This window comes from Tricharina praecox (assembly GCF_024521635.1).
Source record: "Tricharina praecox strain CBS 144465 chromosome Unknown BZA05scaffold_1, whole genome shotgun sequence".
In the NCBI taxonomy this organism is placed as follows: Eukaryota; Fungi; Ascomycota; class Pezizomycetes; order Pezizales; family Pyronemataceae; genus Tricharina; species Tricharina praecox.
The window spans coordinates 1,738,235-1,751,718 of record NW_026250403.1 but is presented as its reverse complement, the minus strand read 5'-3'; the positions used below and the strand labels follow the sequence as shown (position 1 = coordinate 1,751,718).

The following is a 13,484-nucleotide window of genomic DNA, read 5'->3' as shown; positions in this document are numbered from 1 at the left end:
AAAACCATCCTCCCTCTCCCCTCCCCCGTCGACACAAGCGAGTGACGACACATGGCGAGCTGTCTGGGATACCGCCGAACCGAGTAATCTACGGGTGTTCGGAAGCTTCCACTGGCTGGCCGGCCACGTATGCTTCATGAGGGCCAAACAATATATGCGGAACCGCATATTAAAGATACGCTGACCAGCGCCGCGATCATGCCTCCCATAAAGGCTGTCCGTCGTCGAACAAAGTCTGGGCACTCGGATTTTTTCCGACAAGCGCCCTCGAGCAATGGGGGATTTGATATGGCTCATACGTGCTTGGTTATCGGCTATGCATTGGAGATTGGTGCGCGGGTGTAAGAATTTGCCCTCCCCACTCGGGAACTACCTCGACTCCCAGCTACGCGATCGCCGTTTCGCTCCATGTGATACATATCGACGCCGTCATATTCTTATTACGGTTCCTGGTCGACGGTCTTCATGGAGCCATTCACCCGGTCACCACGGTTCCCGATACCAGAGGTACATACATCGGTACCTCGGCGGCAAGGGTTTTTCCTCTGCAATCGATTTACCCGTACTCCAATTTCAAAGGCCGCGTAAGCTGTCGCGCCAGATCTCCGCGAGCCTAAAGGGTCGATCCATATAGGTGGGAAACTAGCCTATCAACTGTTGAAATTGGACGGTTCTGACTGGTTGAACGGTAGTGAGAGGGGGCATCTCCAGGTGTGAATTCCTTGCATAAAGATGGAGAGTGCATGGTTCCATCGCTTACCTTCCGGATGAGCGATTGGAGGCAAAAAGAACTGCCCAAGATAAGCTTGTTTCAACGTTTTATCACCTGCCGATGTGGGGGACTTTCAACATGCATTTATTCAGTAGGTGGGGACCGTCAGTTGCGCACTGTGTTGGATGGCTAAAATGCAGTGTTGAAGGACAACTCAATTGGCCGATGAAGATGAATGAGAAGGATGCATACCATGACGATCCTCTGGAGGCGTTTGACGGAGTATTCGAAACAAAGCCATTAACTAGCCCAGCAGCCAAGTAACTACTGGTAGGCATGGGCCTGTCCGTTTCCACTTGGCCCCACAAAGTTTTCACCAACTCCCTCAACAGCCCTACTGCATAACCTAGGTATTCAGCATCCCACGGCAACGGAAGAAACCTGCTATAGGCGATGTACCCCGAGGATTATCGTGCTGTTGGCCATTCGGCATCGGGTGTAGGTACGTATGTACAAATATCCGTTCGGATTCCTTCCGAACTGAACCCACAAATTCCCAGGGACCGACCGCTCACAATCAATCAAAAATCACGCGTACTGCAACTTCGACCTGGACATTGTTTCCATAACGGCGTGAGATATATACACATGCTAAGCTCCCAAATACCTACACACAGAGCTGGGACTGTCGGGTGGCACGCCCGCCTCAAATTTCGACATCATCCTTGCAGTGGCCAGTTGGGATCTGAAGTCAGAAGTCAATATATTAGCGACTAGTACCGCAGGGAACCATGAAGTCATCCGGAAGATGCCGCTTGGCTCTTTGTTGAATGTTCCTTCCCTTGCGGCGGGAGGCGGTGATCAGCGAAAATAATCTGATGATGTGTAAGTACATACTAGTACATACGTGCACTCTTCGGATACATATCACTGATCGCAAAGATAGCTACACTCCAGTCCTCGGTACTGAGACTAGACCAGCCTTCGGAGTACACTGGGAGCTTGAGAAGATGGCGGCTGTGAGGAATCGACATGACTCCAAAGCCAGGCGAAACTCCGGCCGAAGGCAAGGGCAAGGGCAAGGATGGTAAGGCTCACATACGGACACGCCCAATTACGTCCCTCCTCCGGTTTCTATGCATATATAAGCTGGAAGCAATATTGTGACGTCCTTCCCAAACAACCCATCCGGCTATTTGTTTCCGACAGGCCGAGCTTTTTACACAGAATATCACTCGTCCAACATATTCACCCAACCATAGTCAATGTGCCCATGACTGTTAACAGAGTATCCGAAGGTGAGGTATCATCGAATGGAGGAGACGAGCGAGCAGTATTCAAGGCCAGGCCAGGCCACCGGATACCTAGGGCAGCCGCGGTACCACTTCTAGGTACCTCTAGGTACCCAGTCCCACCTTGTCAAATGATGCTCTACTATGTAGAAGCGCAGCCCGCAATCTTGAGTTCTCACTGAGACCAAAGAGCTACAAAAGGATTCACGCGAACGGCACGGGCGGATAACAGCCCGAACAAACAAAAGGCAGACACACAAACACCTACTACTATAGTAGGAGGTATGTACCAGACCAAGATCAGTCTCGGCCCCATCACCAACAACAGACGCTACGCAATGGACAAGCAAGCAGATTGCTCAGTGAGTTTGTGTGGGAATAAAAAAAAACGCCGGTCAAGATCGTGCTTGTACAGTACACTTTGAGAGGCAAAAGAAGATATCAGTGATTTCACCCAGGCTCGATCTGGGGACCTTGTGTGTGTTAGACACATGTGATAACCAACTACACCATGAAACCCTTGATATTGTCAGTGCGGATGTCACCGAACTTGAGGAAAAAAGGCTAGGGAAACTTTGGTATCCATGCTGGCCGTAGCCAATCATGTGTCATGGACCACTGAAGAAAATAATTGGGACTTCCCCAGCTAGTAGTGAATTACCTAACCACATCGTATCATACCTAGTATCCAAAGATTCCACACAAATTAGAGCCAGCAACTCCCATGATGTTTGTCATTGTGTTTGTTTCCGAAGGGCAGAGGCTGGAGCCCGTCTCGTCCCGATTCACAACGGCGGCGCGTTTGAGGATCAGCTGCCGGCTTCACGTGCCGACAGACAAAGTCCACTCCGCCACCTGTTCCTACCGGTGAAAGCCTCCCGTTGTTCGTCAGCATCGCAAAACACAACTTTATCGGTGTTCAGGACTTTGTCCCGTACGGGTACATACCGAGTCCAATCCTACTATAATGAGAATAAGTTGTAGTGACGGGACAGCATAACATCAACATGGTTTCATGGTGTAGTTGGTTATCACATGTGTCTAACACACACAAGGTCCCCAGATCGAGCCTGGGTGAAATCATTGATATCTTCTTTTGGCACTGCGGACATCGATGTTTTGCTGGAATGACCTGTCCACAATTGCCACGGATAGAGATGCGTGGGGAGCATGCTCCGACATTGCACTTGCCAGTTCGAGCAACCAGTTCATGTATATAAAATAATAGCAGAGAGTAACCTCCTGTATTCTATCTTATACCATAACGCTGTAACTTAGCCACTCCTCAGAGAATATCCGCAAATACGCTCTTGATCAAAGTCTTTTTATTGACTGTTAACCTCCAAGTCAGTACTACACTTCGAAAATCCGGAGTTCGAACGGTGTACTCACTCTTTCCCATCTGATTCCTCTCAATCTCGTCCACAATCCTCATAATAGTCGGAACCTTGTAGCCGGCAATGCGCTTCTTCATCTCAGTCCTCATCTGCTCCAACTGCCACCCCTCCTTTACCGCCTGCTCACTGAGAACAACCACAGCCGCAACCCTTTGCCCCCAGTCGGGATCAGGAATCGCCACAACAGCCGCCTCCTTCACCTGTGGCAGCTCCAGAATCTCCCGCTCAACCTCCAGCGCCGAGATCTTCTCGCCACCCGACTTGATGATATCGACGCTTCGCCGACCATGGATGAAATAGCAGCCGTCGGCATCCATCGTTGCCACATCCCCCGTCTTGAACCAGTCGCCTTCGACAAACTCCTTCGCGGTGGCCTCAGGCTTGTTCCAGTACTCACGGAAGACGGTCGGCCCACGGATTTGAATCTCGCCGGAAACGTTGGGCTGCGTGATGGGGTCGCCGGTTTCTATATCGACAAGGCGCGCTTCGACACCGGGGAGTGGCCAGCCGACGGCGTTGTTCACGCGCTTCTCGAGACGGTTGGATAATGCCATCCCGATTTCGGTCATGCCGTAGCGCTCGAGCATGCTACCGCCACCTGTGAAGGTTCCGGCAAGATTCCGCCAGTTTTCGCGGATGCTGGATGGTAGGGCGGCGGAGCCGGAGATAGCTAGCCGGAGGGATTGGATTGCTGTTGCTGCCGAGTTTTGGATTTCAGGGGGCTGGGAGGGGAGGCTGGAGATTAAGCGGTTGTAGATTGTGGGTACGGCCATGAAGAGTGTAATCGGATCGCGTTTTGTGGGATCGTCCGGTTGGGCGACGCCCGCGATGAGACGGGACCATACCGTTGAGGGTGAGAACGGGAATAAGTACTCGATTACCCCGCCGGACATGAGGGGCGCGAATGTAGCATTCACAATTCCATGCACATGGTGGAGCGGGAGCACATGGAGTAGGTGATCACTGGGCGACATTTCCCAAGCAGTAATCAGCGACGACGCCTGTGCCGACAGTGAGGTATGGGTTGAAACCACGCCCTTCGGGAGGTTCGTCGTTCCGCTCGTGTAAATGATCAGCGCCCCACGCTTCGTCTCCTTCCAATCGTTGGCCCGTAGCTCCACATCCACTTCTTGTTCTCGTTCTGGCGCGAGCTCTTCGAGTTGTAGCAGGCGGGAGGTGTCGGAGTCCAAAATCTCCTCCGCCCGCGCCCGAAACTTGGGCGTAGCAATCAGCGCCGAGGGCGTAGAGTCACCGAGGACGTATCGCATTTCTTTCGCGGGATGAGCGGTACACAAAGGCACGGCTATGCCGCCAGATGCAATCACGGCGAGAAGCCCCACTGCCCAAAAGCATCAGCCCTCTGCTTCCGCAGAAACTTTGACGCCTAGGAAGTGCGCACCCACATATTCATATCCATTCTCCACGAGCAATGCAACTCTCTTTTCCCGCAGGTCCCCGCTTTTAACCCCGTCTTTCCCGTCAACGGATACCAATATCCTCGCCCTCATCGCGGCGATATCTCCCAGTAGCGAACCATACGAGAACTTCTTCCCCGACGCGGAATGAACGATCGCAGTCTTATCCTGCGGGTGTTTCGAGATAGCCTCGAACAACGGCGTCCGTGGTAGCGTGATCTTCGTTGCGGTCGTCATAGTTCTGCGTGCGGACAAGATCAAGAAAGCCGCCGACTTCGAGGCTTGCAGTGGACAAGGACGTATTCGTGGGAAGAACCCAGGTCCGGGTCGAAGGAGCTTCATGCTGGTGGGGGTGGGTAGGATTATCTATTGTCTGTCGGTCCCTGTATCGGTAATGTGGCCCATGTGCGTCTATCAATTCGGTTGGGCAGTCAAACGTGTGGAGTGGATGTGCTCTACTCTATCGCGCTGCAGGTGGGGGGCCGAGGAAGATCTGGAGGTGCGGTGTAGAAAGATGTGCAGCTGCCGCTCGGATATTTCCGTGATGGATAGCGCAGCCGACTTCAAACCGACGATAACCGCCTGGACAGCTTTGTATCCCCTCTTTGGCACTAACACCATCCATGGTTGACAGCATGGGTTACACGAGTTCTATTCCCCTTAATAACAGGACAAAGCGGATTGATAGCTATGGGCGTCATCGTAAAGTCATGGTAGGCATTCATGTAACGCTTCCGGGCTTATGTAGGCCGAGGAGATATACTTCATCCCGAGCTGACCGGGTTGCCTTATTATTGAGTCTTTGGGCAAGTTATATCCATCTTATGGGCCTCACTAGGTATCCCATCAGACCGGACATCCACCACCAAATTGAGGACTAAGAATCAATCACGAAAATTTCGGTCTGTTTATTCCATCCGATGCACCCATGAGTTTCCACTATCAACGCCAACCGGCAGCAGTGTCATCTCTAAACCTTCTCCCCACCCCATCTATTCTCCTCATTGCCCGCTTCCCAGGTCTTTTCCTGGTATCCTATCTCCTCCTTGACCCTCTTGACCTCATCCTTATCACCAGTATTCTTGCCAGCATTATCGCTAATCTTGACCGCCGGCCTTCCGTTCACACTGGAGATCTTGATGACGATGTTCAACGGCACACTCTTCTTCCCCTTGATGTGCTCCTTGCGGTGGACAAAGTCGTTGGTCAAGAAAGTTCCAACACCGAAGCTTGTGATGAAGCCTTGGGAATCCGCCACCTGTTTGTACTCCAAACACTTCTCGACGTCGAGAGAATCCGAGAAAACGATTGTCTTTTTGTCCTTGATTCCCTGGGAATCGTAGAAGCGCCGCATGATATGTACGAACTCGGCCGGATCTCCTGAGTCCTGTCGCACGCCGGAAAAGATCTCGGCGTATGTCTTCGGCGGATCTGAAAGAGTGCACGGCTTCCGGAAACACTGTAGGAACTGCGGAGTGCCGAACGTGTCGGTGAGCGCGATTGAGAGATTGCCGACGCCGAAACAAGCCACCCATTCTTTAAGGGCCGTCTCATTTGCGTTCGTATAGGAGCCGGTGTGAGCGGCGATACCCATCATCCACTCATGTGCGACAGTACCGATTGGGGTGATGTTGAAGCGATGCGCAAAGTGGACGTTGGATGTGCCAGTGACCGCACCTGGGCCCGAGGGGGTCTGCGACTTGTGGGTCTCTTGGGCGCGGAGGAGACCGCGAAGGACGAGCTCTTGCGTATCTACGGCGTGTCAGTGAGCTGTATATGGGAGCAAAGAGGGAGCACAGACGGTAGCTTCGTCGTCGGCGTGTGCCGAATTCGGAGAAGAGACAGCCATTATCGAGGAGCTGCACTCCCTTGTTGAAGCTGTAGACTATCTGTTAGACATCAATGACAATGGATTGAGGATGGTCTAATTACGCATTCTCCTCTTGCCCGTCGTAATCCCAGTCTGTTTCTGAAAATCGGAAGTAGCATTCGCTCACCAGCACCAGCAGTGGGATCTCGTAGAGAATGGTTTCCACCCATTTACCTCGAACCTGGATTTCGAGATCGCCCTGTATCCGTTAGCAGTGACCCATCGCTGGTAAGCAGATAACCCACAAACTCCGTGTCGTCTGACGCTCCCCGCTGCTCCCATTGAGTATGCTGGGCAGCCTCATCCAGCGGGGTGAACGTCAACACCAACTGTTCTTGTGGCCGGAATTGGAAGACAGAGAGATAGGCGATGTAGGCTTCCGGTAGGTAGGGACACTTCGACTTGAGGAATTCGGCTTCGTCGGTAGTGAGGCGGAGGTTTGACAAGTCTTTAAGCCATTAGCTAACACTGAAGGTCGTCGTTACGCCGTGTGAGCCAAACCTGCGACGCGCTCTTGCAGCCAGTTGAAGCTCTCCCGCGTGAGCTTCAGATCTGGCGTGCGATTCGTAAAGGCATAGGTACAATCTTTCTCCAGAGTGTGGTCAGTTCGAGCGCGCCACTGCAACATAGGAAACTGAACCAACCAGCATTAGGGTAGGAACGGAGGACGGCGCATTGCATCGTTAACTTATAAAGGTCGGTATCGAGAAGCGACGTAAGGCCCTGTGGGCTCGGATCGAACTTCAAGCTCATCGTGGAAGCTTCGTGGGGGATCGTATGGGAGGAATGCGGGGTATTATCGGGAGCGGGATGCAACGCGGTCGGATTTTGGCGTATGGGGAATCAAGTCGTTGAATACTGACTGAAGTGATTGTGTAAATTGTTGTAGACGTTCTCGCTTCTAGGATTGGAATGGCTACGTATTCTCCGTAAAAGATATAGCTATCGGCGGCATGGACTAAACTTTTATTACAAGGTACCAACACCGCGGCACTGTTATCCCGAGATGGTATGACGCGTCGCTGCATGGAGTATGTAACTGCTTCACCGGTGCAGAGCCGCATCTTTCAAAGATCCCCAAAAAATGTGGAGTGTAAGGCAACAGACATTTTGATGCCCGTAGCAAAAGCACCCCGCATGCCTCTGTGAATTTACTTCAATTGAGTTGCCGATGGATTACGTAAGTCATTATTAGTCATCAAGAGCACTTCAGCCCTTATCTGATCATGACCAGCCACCTCTCTACTCTGTGACTTCCATCTTGCCCTAATTAGCCGAATGCCCCACCAACTCGAGAGTGCCAAGACCCACACTGAAATCCACAATTGCTATTCACACAGACCAAATCTATCACGACTAGATCAGTATCGACAATCGAAAAAAAACAGCACCCGTTCGTCGTCGCCGCCCTTCGGTCCTAAAATCACCCAACCACCAACAACAAAAATCAAAACATGGCCGACGCAGCTGGACGCGGAGGATTCGGAGCGCGCGGAGGAGCCGCTGGTGGTGACCGTGGTGGACGTGGTGACCGTGGACGTGGTGGTCGTGGCCGCGGCCGTGGTCGTCGTGGCGCTGGAAAGAGCGAGGAGAAGGAGTGGCAGCCCGTCACCAAGCTCGGTCGTCTCGTCAAGGCCGGCAAGATCAAGTCGATGGAGGAGATCTACCTGCACTCCCTGCCTATCAAGGAGTTCCAGATCGTCGACCACTTTTTGCCCAAGCTCAAGGATGAGGTCATGAAGGTGAGCAGCGAATGAATTCCATCTGCTCCAGGGACAGTGTAGCCTCTGGCGAAGCAATTGGCCCTAGCCCTCACTCGAGAAGAGCTGCGAAATTGTGATCATTTTCTCATTCGTATATCCACCTACAGATCAAGCCCGTCCAGAAGCAGACCCGTGCCGGTCAGCGTACCCGTTTCAAGGCCATCGTTGTCATCGGTGACTCCGAGGGTCACGTCGGTCTCGGCATCAAGACCTCCAAGGAGGTCGCGACTGCCATCCGTGCTGCCATCATCATCGCCAAGCTGTCCGTTCTTCCCATCCGTCGTGGATACTGGGGCACCTCCCTCGGAGAGCCCCACTCCCTGGCTGCCAAGGAGTCTGGAAAGTGCGGTTCCGTCACTGTTCGGGTATGAATATTCTTTCCACTTGATTGGTGCGCACAGGAAGATTGACGATGATTGCAGTTGATCCCCGCTCCCCGCGGTACTGGACTTGTCGCCTCCCCCGCCGTCAAGCGTCTTATGCAGCTTGCCGGTATCCAGGATGCCTACACCCAGTCGTCCGGTTCTACCAAGACCCTCGAGAACACCCTCAAGGCTACCTTCTCTGCCGTTTCCAACACCTACGCTTTCCTCACCCCCAACCTGTGGAAGGAGACCATGCTCATCCGCAGCCCTCTCGACGAGTTCTCGGACGAGCTTAGGCGTAAGGAGCGCAACTAGGGTGTGCAAAAGGGTGTCGTTTCTGGAGTTTGATTTCTTATGGCCTTTGTTCTTTTTTTTCTTCCTGGGAATAAATTAGGGATGTGATGAATGACCAGCTCCTGAAGATTCTCGATGATCTATTTTGTGGGAGGTTTTGTCGCTGCGTGAATGATGTGAATGATATCAGTGCATCCCATTGAATCATCAATCAATATCGTGAAGCGCTACCTGTGCATCTAATCATCATGATGAATCGCTGCAATATCAAACACTCAACCATGCACCCCGCTTCCCTCCAATTCCGCTTGTAGAGACCCATGTAGCAATCCGTTATTTACGCCTTCTCCCCACCCTTGGCACAAGCACCCGCACAATTCCCCTCGGCCTCGGCCTCGGCCTTTTCCATCTCCCTCGCCTTCTCGAGCAACCGATCCTCCTCCTCGAGTGTAAGCGTCCTCATCTGTAGCGCATGAATCCCGCCCTCCCTCTCGAGCTCCTCCTTCAGCAGCGCGTTAACAGCCCTATGCCGGGCGATCTGCGGCTGTCCCTTGAACTGTGCGGAGGAGACGACGACCCTAGCGCGCGAATTCAATCAGCCCTCTCCCCCATAACCCTCTCCCCCCACCATCCCCATCCGCCTTTTCAACCGCAGAAACGAACCGGAAATGCGTCTCCTTCTTATCCGCCACCCCCCGCATCGCGCTGTGGTGCGCGTGCTTGTGCGAGTCGTTCCAGATCTCTAACGTGCGCGGCGCCAGGGAGGCCGTGAGCTTGCTGCGGATCGCGTCTTCGAGCGGCGTGGTCGACATCGTTGCGGTCGCGAGTGTGCGGCGGAAGAGGAGTCGGGGGAGTCGGGGGAGAAGCATGGGCGGTCTTGGGCTCGGGTGGGCGTGCGGTCGGGTGGTACGAGTGGTACGAGTGGTAGGGTGCGCTGTGACCTGTGGCCTGTGGGGTGGGGTGATTGCGTGTGGGTGGGGCTGGTGCGGTATCTACAGGGTGCGGTGTGGGGTGGGGGCGGGGGTGGGGTGATTGAGTGGGGCTGGTGATGCCGTGCAGGGTTTTGCGATGGGCCTAGTTAGTGGCTGTTTAGTGCCGCACCGGATATCACTCTGGAGGTCGGCTGCAGAGGTCGGCTGCGGATGTCGGCTGTGCCACGTGAGTGCATACTTCCAAACACGGGCTCGGCGGGCTGGGCTAGACGCGAGATGCCATTCACGCTTCGGGGGTGGATGTGTCACGGGCCCGGCTAAGCGATACTCCCTCTGGAGTCTGGACTGCCACCGACTTACCAGCTCACCGTCTTTACGGATAAACTGTGATGGCTAGCTACTGCGTATAGACCGGCAAGCAGAACGATGAGTGACGAGTGACGAGCCAGGCCCCCGGGAACATCTACCGTATGCACTACAGACCCGACGAGTCAACGACATCTGGCCAGCGCTGGGAGATACATAACCGGTAGCAAACAATCGGGGAAACTTGATACCGTAGCAACCCTTGGATTTGATCATAATACCCTGTATTAAACCTGACCAACACCACTGGGTTACCGTGTTTACGAGTCTGCTGGATTAATACGGTGTCAATTTTACCAACCTCTTTGGTACAGGACGTAAACCCGGCGTGTGTCATGATGGGAATTCGCAGGTTCTCCATCCATAATGGTATTGCCATATACCTACCCAGTAACAGATAGCGAGATACCACACGAGTGGAGCAAACCCAACAGTTAACTGCCGACTCACAAGGAGTTTACATAATAGCGAGATCACCGTACCGGCACACCACCAAGATCAGCAGACAGAACACACAGAGCTACCACTCGCTACCTGAAGCGTCAAATCTTGAAAAGGAACCGGCCCGGCGCCCTGATGGTTAGCATCAACCCATTTGACAATGGGGACAATTATAATTACCATAGTATTGCCAGTATCTAAGCAAAGCTAAGGTCTTTTTTCTGGTCCGTTCAAGCTTCGGCTCGGACCCGAGAAGCACACGGCAGTAGTTACTACCTACATAGTAGCTCAGGGCCGGAGATGTGCGCAACCTGCCAACCAGTCAATGCCTCAAAGCTTAAGCGTATGCATACGATATGCATACGAGAACTGATGCAGAATACGCCTGTACTACATACCTGGTACCGGTGGGCTTTTCACGACTTCTGGAGGTGCGGTTAGTCCGCTGTCACCTGTTTACAAACTGCGCGGCTTATCTATCTATAACTACTAGTACTTAACTACGGACCAGTAAAAAGCTTTGTGGACGGCAGTCAAGACGGACTCGGGATGTGTAGTACCCGGTAGTAGCAAGGAATCGGCCCGACCCGGCTCAGTCCGCTCTCTGCGCCGTGCGGGCGAGAGACGCAATTTATAGCGAGCTTCCTTCGGGCCATGGAAGTCGGGCCACAGGGAGCCAACGAGATGGGGTCAGCCAGCGAGACCCCCCACAGGTACGAGTCTGTACGAAGAGGGACGAGTATTAAAGCGGAGCTGAGGGGCACAGATTCGCCCACAGCACTCACGGGTAAGTACCGGTATGTACCGGCACCTACCGGCACCTACCGGCACGTATCTCTCGGAGCGGACCTATCGGCGCGGACCGAGAGTACGAGGCGAGCACTTCTCGCACTGTTAGTTTTGGCATGTCTCTCCCTCCCATCATCTAACTAGCGGTTGAGGGCCGTAAGGCCCGCAGGGGAGCGCTGGAACAACTCTGTTCACTTTCTCAGACAGGAAAAAGTGGCATCTAGAGCACTCCAAAAAGTCTAAATGTGTCGCACACAGTCACGTAAATCACGATGAAAAAGGAAAAACATGGTATCGCCAATCTGCCAAGTGACAAGTCTCCAAACTCAGCTCAGCCAGGTATGTAGGTACAGAGGTCTCCCGCTATTATCCGAGCATTTAGCTTGGCAGGCCGCTGGCCGCTGTCGGTATGTACTCATGGAGAATGTAGCAGACGCGTAACGCGTTGTTTTGTCGGGCTAGGTAGGTACTGCTGTGAGACATCACCAGTGGACAGTGGGCAGTTTCCGTGAAGAGAGCGAGTACGGTACGGTATATACCTAGAGTAGTTGCGGCGCAGGACGCTAGTCCGCCTCGTTCTTTCGTATTACATACCTCATGCCTACCAATTCGGAGAAGTCGGAGAGTTGGAGCATCGATCAGCAGGGTCGGCTCCTGGAGTCTCGTCTGGGGCCTGGGCACTGGGTAGGGCCGGCTGGTCTGGGCGGGGAGAGGGGGATCCATCCATCCATACATAAGCCATAAGCAAGTAACTTAAGCAGGTACACACTCATGTAGGTACGTGGTAGATGCGTAGTATAATACCTACCCCGTATGTAAGATCTGCACTTTCGCGAGTTCAAGTAGCATAGCATGGTTTATTTCTTCGGGTATGTATCTTTGTATCATAGCGGAGGATCAGGATTTACCTAAACTACATACATAACATCATGCTAAGGTACGGTAGTTAGCTCGTCTTTTCCGCGCTTCGGCCAGGTGCGGTGGCTTGAATTGAGTCCTTTGTGCCGGCCGTGCCCCAAAACGTTCGGATAGGTATCGACGGACTGACGGACGGATGGACTGACAGACTGGGCGGACACATTGGCGGACGGACTTACGGACGGACTGGCGGACTACCTAGCGAACTGATGGACTGATGGACTGATGGACGGAGGGGGACGGAGAGGAGAAACAAAAAAAACAAAAACAAAAACAAAACCACCCACGAGACCTTGAGGGAGTCGGGACCGCCTGGTACTATAGACGCAGAGTCGCTCGGTCATGGACTCATCGTACGTTTATACGTTTTCATACGGGACAACACCCGCTGTTACGTACGAGTACATACAGACATACGTACAGACACACCCTTCCCTCCCAGTCCCGGTCCCGGTCCCGGTCGGTCGCGGTCCCGGTCGCAGTCGCAGTCGTGTTCGTGGTCCCGGTGCGGTCCCGAAAATATCCCATCTATATACATGGTATTCATATGTATTGTACATGCGAATTCGCCTGATACGCCGACATCGGGAAATGGCAGTGGGCACTCTAACTAAAACTGAAACTCCCGATGCTCAGCATTAACTATTTCATTATATACGAAATAAATTTGCCATGTGCCTCTGGATCTGTATTTATGGCCGTGAATGGTTGACCTGTAAGGAAAAGAAAAAGAAAAAGGGAGAAGAAAGAAAAACGGAAAGTCATGATACGAACACCGTTACGCCACCCACCGCCCAGCCCCCCTTTCCACCACCGCTGTGATAAATTCATTCAGTCAGGAGAAGGGAAAGAGGAAATAAAGGAAATAAAAACAAAAGGAAGAATCAAACACAGATCCAAAATTTAAACCCGACGCTTAACCGACCCGAC

General features: G+C 52.9%; 4 protein-coding genes and 2 non-coding genes across 6 annotated transcripts; 2 read left to right on the top strand and 4 right to left on the bottom strand.

Annotated features, from left to right (window-relative positions):
* Positions 1 to 2,449: 2,449 nt before the first annotated feature.
* BZA05DRAFT_t2 lies at positions 2,450 to 2,523 on the bottom strand. Its single transcript has one exon. It is a non-coding gene; the product is annotated as a tRNA-Val (tRNA).
* A 490-nt stretch (positions 2,524 to 3,013) lies between these two features.
* Positions 3,014 to 3,087, top strand: BZA05DRAFT_t19. Its single transcript has one exon. It is a non-coding gene; the product is annotated as a tRNA-Val (tRNA).
* BZA05DRAFT_382616 (coenzyme a synthetase) lies at positions 3,014 to 5,327 on the bottom strand. The gene is made up of 3 exons (XM_051482132.1): positions 4,801 to 5,327; positions 3,397 to 4,740; positions 3,014 to 3,336 (listed from the first exon to the last, which is right to left on the bottom strand). The coding sequence occupies exons 1-3, from the start codon at positions 5,156 to 5,158 to the stop codon at positions 3,290 to 3,292; spliced, it is 1,749 nt and encodes a 582-aa protein (XP_051344446.1). The 5' UTR covers positions 5,159 to 5,327; the 3' UTR covers positions 3,014 to 3,289.
* Positions 5,328 to 5,700: 373 nt separating this feature from the next.
* On the bottom strand, positions 5,701 to 7,758 carry BZA05DRAFT_15841 (Quinolinate phosphoribosyl transferase). Its single transcript, XM_051479065.1, has 6 exons — positions 7,331 to 7,758; positions 7,188 to 7,271; positions 6,932 to 7,134; positions 6,749 to 6,885; positions 6,618 to 6,694; positions 5,701 to 6,568 (listed from the first exon to the last, which is right to left on the bottom strand). The coding sequence occupies exons 1-6, from the start codon at positions 7,437 to 7,439 to the stop codon at positions 5,787 to 5,789; spliced, it is 1,392 nt and encodes a 463-aa protein (XP_051344445.1). The 5' UTR covers positions 7,440 to 7,758; the 3' UTR covers positions 5,701 to 5,786.
* A 197-nt stretch (positions 7,759 to 7,955) lies between these two features.
* BZA05DRAFT_428075 (ribosomal protein s5) lies at positions 7,956 to 9,293 on the top strand. The gene is made up of 3 exons (XM_051486085.1): positions 7,956 to 8,428; positions 8,557 to 8,814; positions 8,872 to 9,293. Exons 1-3 carry the CDS (start codon positions 8,141 to 8,143, stop codon positions 9,127 to 9,129), a joined length of 804 nt encoding a protein of 267 aa, XP_051344444.1. The 5' UTR covers positions 7,956 to 8,140; the 3' UTR covers positions 9,130 to 9,293.
* Position 9,294: 1 nt separating this feature from the next.
* BZA05DRAFT_382610 (bola-like protein) lies at positions 9,295 to 10,083 on the bottom strand. The gene is made up of 2 exons (XM_051482131.1): positions 9,772 to 10,083; positions 9,295 to 9,686 (listed from the first exon to the last, which is right to left on the bottom strand). Exons 1-2 carry the CDS (start codon positions 9,975 to 9,977, stop codon positions 9,446 to 9,448), a joined length of 447 nt encoding a protein of 148 aa, XP_051344443.1. The 5' UTR covers positions 9,978 to 10,083; the 3' UTR covers positions 9,295 to 9,445.
* Positions 10,084 to 13,484: the final 3,401 nt, after the last annotated feature.

Bases quoted from the DNA above. Each gene is read 5' to 3' on its own strand.
- BZA05DRAFT_382616 (XM_051482132.1), bottom strand. From the start codon at position 5,158: ATGAAGCTCCTTCGACCCGGACCTGGGTTCTTCCCACGAATACGTCCT. The intron at 4,741-4,800 runs GTGCGCACTTCC...GCTTTTGGGCAG, and splicing joins GAATGGATATGAATATGTGG to TGGGGCTTCTCGCCGTGATT. The intron at 3,337-3,396 runs GTGAGTACACCG...GGAGGTTAACAG, and splicing joins GAGGAATCAGATGGGAAAGA to TCAATAAAAAGACTTTGATC.
- BZA05DRAFT_382610 (XM_051482131.1), bottom strand. From the start codon at position 9,977: ATGCTTCTCCCCCGACTCCCCCGACTCCTCTTCCGCCGCACACTCGCG. The intron at 9,687-9,771 runs GTTCGTTTCTGC...TTCGCGCGCTAG, and splicing joins AAGAAGGAGACGCATTTCCG to GGTCGTCGTCTCCTCCGCAC.
- BZA05DRAFT_15841 (XM_051479065.1), bottom strand. From the start codon at position 7,439: ATGAGCTTGAAGTTCGATCCGAGCCCACAGGGCCTTACGTCGCTTCTC. The intron at 6,695-6,748 runs GTAATTAGACCA...GATAGTCTACAG, and splicing joins GACGGGCAAGAGGAGAATGC to CTTCAACAAGGGAGTGCAGC. The intron at 6,569-6,617 runs GTCTGTGCTCCC...GACACGCCGTAG, and splicing joins ACGCCGACGACGAAGCTACC to ATACGCAAGAGCTCGTCCTT.
- BZA05DRAFT_428075 (XM_051486085.1), top strand. From the start codon at position 8,141: ATGGCCGACGCAGCTGGACGCGGAGGATTCGGAGCGCGCGGAGGAGCC. The intron at 8,429-8,556 runs GTGAGCAGCGAA...ATCCACCTACAG, and splicing joins TCAAGGATGAGGTCATGAAG to ATCAAGCCCGTCCAGAAGCA. The intron at 8,815-8,871 runs GTATGAATATTC...CGATGATTGCAG, and splicing joins GCGGTTCCGTCACTGTTCGG to TTGATCCCCGCTCCCCGCGG.